Here is an 8,242-nt window from a genome sequence, read left to right as displayed (position 1 = left end):
ATGGTGGGGCTGCTGCTCCAAAGTGCCCACAAAATAGCCTAGAATTCATTGTCTCTCTACAGTTTCAGAGCAAGACTGGTTGCTGAAAAATGTGAGGACTAATTGAAATAACTGCATTAGTCCCAGTGCTTAAGTCTCTTCAATCTCAAACTGACTTAGACCTTCTGACTCAAAGGGTGGGGTGAAATACTGTGTCACTGACATTGAAACAGCATTTTCTCTTTCTGATGTAGTGTCATTTATAACCTGTCCTTTCTCTTTAAAACCACATCCCAAGTTATAGACCGTTTATATAATTTTATTCATCACATTCTAGGAGAGTGGTTTATATCCATTGTTCATACACAGAAACAAATGAAACAATCAGATCTGATTCTCCACAGCATAGTTTTTGAAGGAAAAATAAAGAAGGAAAAAAGTAATGTAAAATAACATTACCACTCTTGCAAACACCTTGGAGTTTGTGTCAAGTGGCATAATCTCACTACAGCAAATTATCACAGATCCTAAGGTGCAGAGGAGCAAGTTTTGCACTTTTAATAAGTGAGATTTGGAAAGTCAGTCACCCTAGGTGCTTTTGCATAAAATGATCTCCTTCTGGTTGCACAGAAAACCAGACTGCGCTTCCCATCACACTACCTCCAGCTGCAGCTGAGCTCTGCATTAGCACCTGCCACCAGCCTTCATCATTTCCTTCACAGTTACTCTCTTCATAAAGAGTCCAACAACATGGAGCCCTCGTATCAGTCTTCATTTCAAACAGCCTCACTTTAACTTCTGGGCCCAGATTTTCTTCTCATTTTGCTGTGTTTTGCAGCAAAAATAAGTGTACTAGCCCTCGTTTAAGTGTGCTTTGTAGCCCAGAGACTGCTCTTTTCTACTTTGTATTCTGAAAGACTAGCTAAACACAATGATATCAAACTATATTCTTGAAGTGATGCTGTTTAGAGCAGACTCTGCATGTTTTGTGCCCTAAGCAGACAGCTCTGCTCAGTGTGTTTGTGTGGAGCTGACCAACAGTTTGTGCCAGTTTACTATTCTTTTCCTTAGATCCACTTTGTCAAGCCAGATATAAGCTTCCCCAATCAGTGTCTTTTTCATAAACTTCCCTCCATTGGAGACAAGCAGAATCTGTGAAAATAATTATGATAATTGTTATCATCATCATCAATGTGCACAGTAACATAATACTAGCAAAACAGGAAATATTCAGAAATGTTGAGCTCAAATATTCTCCACGCAGAAAAGAAACACTGACCATCACTTTTTATATAGTCACTCTCCCTTCACAGAAAGCCTTGTGAAAATTGAATCTTCTCCTGCTTCTGTTTCCTTATCATGAGACGTAGCAATTAGAAGATGACAATCTTTAATATTAATGAGCAATTTGTTCACCTGCTGGTTACCAAAGATGAGCATAAGGTCAAGTTTTAAGTTACATGATAAAGTGCAAGTGCAGTAGAGCTCTTGTTAAGTCTGTGGAAGGCTGATGCAGACTCAGTGTACAAGGCTCTCTGTGCAATGTCATCCAACCACATATTTTCCAGCTGAAGAGGTTTGTGCCATGAAAGCAATACACTTTTCTGAAGGACTTGTCTCATTCTGAGGATCTATAGGGTCATTATACATGTTTCTAAGAAAATGTATTTGATAATATTTATAATTCATGGCATGAGTTATAGTTACATATTCAGAAAGATTTAGCATTTCTTATTTCTTAAGTAATCAAATGAACAAGCACAATGTGAGTTTTTTGGGTTTTGGTGTGGTTTTTTTTGTTTTGTTTTTGGTTGTGTTGTTGTTTTTTTTTTAACTTCCCAAGTTTTTCAAAAAGAGAAAGAAATAATGAAGATCTGCATTTCCATGACAGGATTAGTAGCAGGTTTGTAATATTCACTATTACTGAGCAGACCTCAAGAAGAAACAAGCAAGGGAAATGATAACGGGAGGAGGCTGTCACTCTCCATGTGAACCAGCAGGAGAGAAAAAAAGGGCATTTTGTTGTTTGATTTCAAAGATCTGCACTAGAAGAAAAATGACAGAACACAAGGGTTTTGTACTCTGCTGAAACCACATGGCAGTAGAAATGTAACAGATCTGTAGAAGAACTAGAATCAAGAGCTTCACCATTTTTGAAAATTTTCCATTCTTATTTGCAAAGCAATGTAAAAAATGCAAACTTTATATTACAAATAAAATAAAAAATAAATTTCAAAATAGAAGAAATGCAAATGTTTTCTAGAATAGGCTTCCTATTTCTTTGTCCAGTTTTGATATCAATTGGCAACCAGGACAGCTTAGGTACCTAATGGCACTAGTCAACAGGTTTGAGAAGGGAAAACTCTTAGGCACTGAACTAATAGGAAACTAATAGGAAAATCCATTCATCAGAAAATGTGTCTTTGAGGAAAATAGGAACCCTGCCTCCACAACTGATGGCTTTCTAGGTCCCTAGTTTTGGTATTTGCTGAAGAATGAACTGCACAGAAGCTGGGAAGCCAAACCAGAACATCTGTGAAATTTGTTGTTCTGGGTTTTCCTGATTAGCCTTGCATAGGACATTATGTATTTCTAATTGCAGTGAGCCAGGAGCCAGAAGCTTCATGCTTTCCAGAAGGGTCCCAGGTGAGTTGCCAAGGAACAGGGAAATCAGAGAAGTGAGATAAAAACTGCCAGGGGCTAAGGAAAGTGCCCATCTGAAAATTGTCAAAATGTTTTCCACAGAATGTTTTCATTCTGAGACAATCAAAAGTTTTGGGAAAAAAAATAAAATCCAATTTTTCGTTAGATCTGTCCTTGCTCCTTCTCCCTCCTCCTCCCAGATGGAACCCTAGGATCTATCTTCTCTAGCTTGTGTCTCTCATCCTTGTTTCCTCTGTGTTCCAGGCCTTAAATTCCAGTCTTGTTATCCTGTATCAGCTAGTCTTAGTTTCTAAGCCCCAGGGATTTTTTTTTCTTATTTATTCCCAATACTCTGTACCAGACAATTCAAGGTTTTCTCAATTTTGTTTTTGTTTTTTGTTTTTTGTTTTTTTTTTTTCTTCAACAGCCCATGGTCCCATTTTTATGGCTAATATTCACAGCTCTTGATTTTTACACTGCAGTCCCTTGTCTTAATTTCTGCCTCTTGTTGGTTCTCATAGCTCTTTATATTGTATCTTTTATTATTATGTTTGATCTCATCTTACACCCTTTTTCTGATCTTATTTTCTCCCATCATCTTCTAGTTCCATTTTTGTTCTATAAATTCTTGGTTTGTTTAATTTCCCTCTTCCCTAAATCTCTTTGGACTGTGTCCATCTCTGTGCCCTAAATGTTCATCACTCAAATTCAGCATTCAAATCATCCTGGTTCATGCATTGCCATAGAAACAAATCGACTGTTGAGCTTGATGAGCACATAGAAACAGATGTACTGAGTCAGATTAAAGCTCTCTCCAAACAAATATTTTGCTTCCAAAAGAGCAGAGGGCAGCACATATGGCAGCATATAAGAGCAAATCAATTAAGTAGTTATACTCTCTCAAAATACCTACTGAGGTCTGTGGACCATTGACTTCTTGAGTCACAGGCAGTAAGTATTTAACAGAATTTGATGTCTTTCATCGGAAAATTTATCCTTTTATTTTCTCTCAATTACTTTTTCTGTGAAAATATTTAGCACATTATATAAAGGCAATATATTTTATGGCTCAAACTCCAATTTTTATTTCACTTTTCTCTTTGTTTTAAACTTGTTCCTTGATACTTTTACATGATACTTTAATGGCCTTCAATCTCTTTCTTAGCTCTGGTGTGCAGCATCAGTATGTATCCTAGAATCATAGAATATGCAGAGTTTAAAGACATCAATCAGGATCATCGAGACAAAATCCTGGCCCTGTGCAGGGCACCCCAAGAATGGCACCATGCGCCTGAGAGAGTTGTCCAAATGTTTCTTGAACTCTGTCAGGCTTGGTGCCATGACCACTTCCCTGGGGAGCCTGTTCCAGTGCCCAAACACCCTCTGGGTGAAAAATTTTCTCCTGCCACACAACCTAAACCTCCTTGACTCTGCTTCAGGCTCTTCACTTGAGTCCTGTCATTGGTGACAACAGTGAACAGATCAGTGCCTGCCCTTTTGCTTCCCCTCAGGAGCATGTTGAAGAACACAATGAGGTCTCCCCTCAGTCTCCTCTTGTCTTTACATTATCAGAGTTCCAGAGGAAATGTTTTCAAGTCTCAGGCCAACTGTTCTTATGGGCATGTCACCCGCTATCTTCCTCCTTAAATCTTGATGGATTATTTTTCCTTAGGACTCTGTGAATTCTTTACTGGTCTACCCTATATGGTTTCCTCTTCAAACCACCACTGGAAACAATTTTTTTTTAAATTTGCTTTTAAACTTTGGCAAGATCACTTTATTGATCACTTTAGCTTTTCCCAGAAAATGTCAATTCTTAAACTGAAAAGCAGTATCTATTTTAGGGGTCTTGTTTTGTAAGTAACACCCATTTTGATTGCAATGTTAAGTAAGGATACAAGCAATAAGCATAATGTAGGCACTTAGTCCAGACTAACTTTTGTCACCATAAGGTAGCTGTTTCATTCAGGCTGCTCTTACAGATTTATAGGTTCGTTAGCTGGATGCTGATGTGCCCAACAATGCCTTCCACTGACTCTTAAGGCTGGCATGCAGATACCCCTTGAATTTCTTATCCCTCTCCACCGACTGGAGGAAGCCTGAACATATGATATATGTGTTCTTTTCTGATGTGAAAATAAATGAAGGTAGACAAATTAAATCCAACCTGTCTTAAAAAAAAAAAAAAGCAAGTCTGGCCATATGACCAAATCTGTCTAAGCAACTAAAACACAGGAGAGGGACTATTTCTGAACCAGCTCCTTGCATCATTTGATGTGTCACAGACTGACAAAAAGTCAGCTCCAATAAAAATGTAACAGAGAATATCTGGCTTGGCATAATTACTGAATTCTTGGCAGAATTACTGAATTCTCAGCATCTGAGATTATGACTATTGTGTCAAATTATAGGTACCACAACTTTTAAAGAAGTTGGAGAAATGGAGAGAATGATAAAATTATTAGGTGTTTAGGCAAAAAGACATATCAAAGAAATTTGATTGACTTAGCCTGGCAAAGTAGAGAGGAGAGATAAGAAACAGCCTTTCAGTGTAAACCCTATGCTTTTTAAATTAAAAAGAAGACAAATCAGCTTTCCTTTGTACTTTGTAAGGCTACTTAAGAATAAGGGAACTTAATTTAAAAATATGACATATTTAATTTTGATATTGCGCTAAAATTTCTAAATACATAGAAAATTATTCTTGGAAGGCATGTATAACTCTCTACTCTGGGGGATTTTAAGAACAGATCAAGCCTAAAATTTTCAGACCTGATCTATAAATACTCTTCCTCAGTGTGGTGTGATGGAGTAATCCATCTTTTAATGTCTCCTCTAGCCTGATATTTCCATTATTATATAACTGTGTTACTTTTTTTTAGTTTCCTCTGTTCAGCAAACAACTGGGGTAGAAGATTGAGCTCAAATGCACATAGCACAGCACAGACAACATCCAAAATTAGGATTTAACAAAATGCAGAATTACCTGAAGAGAATGCCCAGCAGGACTCAAGCTAAATCTAAATGTTTCATTGAATGAAGGCTCTCGGTCATGCCTGCATACCCTGGTTTTCTTCTTAATTACTCTCTTTTGGGTAGAGATATTGACAACATACAGCTTCACATACAGGTCTGGGGAAGAATAGTTCAATTTGTTAAATACAGAAGCTTTTAAATAATCATTGTTAACGATTTCAGCAGAGGGGAATTTTTGTGAAAAAAATGATATTTTACAAAGTCATATTCAGTTCTCATTCACATGATGTAGAAATGGACTCACCCAACTAAATCCAAAGGAATTATTTTCTGTTTATAATACTGTCATTAAAGGAAAAAATACCTCGTTATCTTTATCTATGTATGAAAATATAATTATGAACATGAGATTTTTGTTTTTAAAAAGCTTTTTCACAAAAATATAATCCTCTACGTTTTATACTTGTTCTTTAATAACCTGGAAATGTATGATTTTTACTAAAATTAAAAGTGGATTAATTTTTAAAAATAAAAAGTAAACTAAAAAGAGGATTGATTTGAGAGTTAATTTGCTTCTACAAAATGTTTTTACTTTCATAAAAGTTGCTTATAGGAGAAAAAAAAGCACTTCAAAAAGAATCCTGTAGAGTATGTCATCCTGGCTAAGATGCAATTTTCTTTTCCATTTTAGTGACGATGCTAAATGACTTAAGATACAATCTACTTTATGTTTTCAAAGTATCATGAAGCTGTTTTCTTAGTGATACCTGGAAGATGATCTGGAGATTTAAATTTGTATGTGATATTTCTGCACTGGAGGATTTCTACTATCAGTTGTTCTCCATCTGTCTTCATTTCCTTCTTTAATGCAATCTTGATTTCACCCATAACCTGTGTTTTACCTGTAAAAGCAGAAAAAACAACCCTTATTAATATAAAAGGAAACCAAATGTATCTTTCTAACTTGGAGAGAAGTGAAAATTTATGTTGTTTTTTTTTTTTGTTTGTTTGCTTAATTTAGTTTTGGTTTTGCTTTTTTTATTTTTTTTTGTAGTTTTTATAGCTTACTTATAGCTCTTGGTTTTAAGTCAGGAGTGTTAGGATAATGTATAGCTTGGATGAGCAAATGGCAGGTACATGCCATACACTTGTATAACTAGATTATATGCTTCAGAAGATATTTAGAATGTATTTGCCTCAGTGGAGCTTTTTTCCCAAGAATAGAAATTTCTCTAGGAGTCATTACAAGTCACATAACAGTCACTGCAATTCACCTTTTCAGAAACATTTACTACAAGATTCTGAAGTTATTTCATTTAAAAAAAAAAAAAAATAAAAGCAAGAAAAGGTGAAAGAGAACTTTCAATGGAGTGTTAAAAGTAAGGTATTCAAAGGCAATGAAGTAAAGCTGGTGAAGTCAGCACTTCATTTCACCTTCCAACATACATGGAGCAATATCATTCTCACAGTTTAAAGGGATGTGCTTAGAGTGACCTTTAAAAGTAAAGGTACTTTCTCTGCTTATGTGAGTAGAAATACAGGCCCATTATTTCTACACCTTATGGATTTCTCTCTAAATCTGTTCAGAGATGGAGAGAAGGCACAGAAAGAAATGCAGACAAAGCTTTTTTGCCTTTCCTCTGCCTGTCCTCCCACAAGCCTTTCCAGAAGCCAGGCAGAGTGCAGCAGAGCTATATCTTCCAAATGCGTAGGGTGGTGGGAGCAGAGCATCCTCACCTCAGTTCTCTCTATACCAACATCATGTCATGGTGAGGGTTGTGCTTCTACATCTATTGTCCTGCCACTGAAAATTTAATTTCATCTTGCTCTTCTCTTTAGACATTAGTTCAAAAGAAATCAAACCATAAAGCCTCTGGGTTTCTTTATTACATAGTTCCTGGTGCCAGCAGGCTTTAACACTTTACTGGAAATTCTAGAAGCTTGTGACAAGATGTTGTAAGGTGCAAAGCAACTCTGCAGAAAATAAATAATTATGATACATCTGAAGAAGATTCTCAATTAAAGAGTGTTAAATTGCCAAGTGGCATGCAAAGATTACTTCTTGTATCACAAATGTGTAATCAAATTTGAATAACACTCTCTAAAAATGGAAGCTTCTGTTTCACGTATGTCAATTCTTTTTTTTTCCCTACTTAAAATAGTTTGAGACATCATGAGTAAAAGTGTAATAACAAATAATCACAACTACAAACTGTCCCCTAACTCTTCTCAGAAACCAAAGCTGGAATTTAATATAGTTACAGTCCATAATAAATTTGTAATTCAGCTTCAGCTGGGCCAGGTTTTCTTCTATTTTTTGTAAGGCATGAGAAGACCTGTTGTTAGGCAAGTAATTATTTAACAATATTTAATAATCACAAAAACATTCCTTTAAGTTTGAATATGCAATAATAGCATATTTTCCTGCTACATGATTATGCAAATATACTGAAGTCTTCATCTGATGGTGCCAGCAGAAAAGACCATTGGTAGCTGGGATGAAAGAAGGAATGACATGGCCAACAATGTCCCTGTTGTTACTCATTATATCCCTGGTGTTATATTGCCTTTTCCCTGAAAAGTGTTGAGTTTCCATTAGGCCCATCTCGGTTAAAATGTGAATTTTGAATGACTTGAAGGAAAA

General features: G+C 36.1%; 1 protein-coding gene across 1 annotated transcript in view; it reads right to left on the bottom strand.

The window, feature by feature from the left end:
- Positions 1 to 990: 990 nt before the first annotated feature.
- Positions 991 to 8,242, bottom strand: part of LOC131572759 (protein piccolo-like) — a 309,016-nt gene continuing 301,764 nt past the window's right edge. Inside the window, exons 25-27 of the mRNA XM_058826081.1 lie at positions 6,366 to 6,500; positions 5,609 to 5,754; positions 991 to 1,131 (exon numbers count right to left, since the gene is read on the bottom strand). Of these exons, the coding sequence (XP_058682064.1) occupies positions 991 to 1,131; positions 5,609 to 5,754; positions 6,366 to 6,500 (422 nt within the window). The remainder of the gene's footprint in view (positions 1,132 to 5,608; positions 5,755 to 6,365; positions 6,501 to 8,242) is intronic.

Source organism: Poecile atricapillus, chromosome Z (genome assembly GCF_030490865.1).
Source record: "Poecile atricapillus isolate bPoeAtr1 chromosome Z, bPoeAtr1.hap1, whole genome shotgun sequence".
NCBI classification, from domain to species: domain Eukaryota; kingdom Metazoa; phylum Chordata; class Aves; order Passeriformes; family Paridae; genus Poecile; species Poecile atricapillus.
This window is presented reverse-complemented; position numbering and strand designations above follow the sequence as displayed.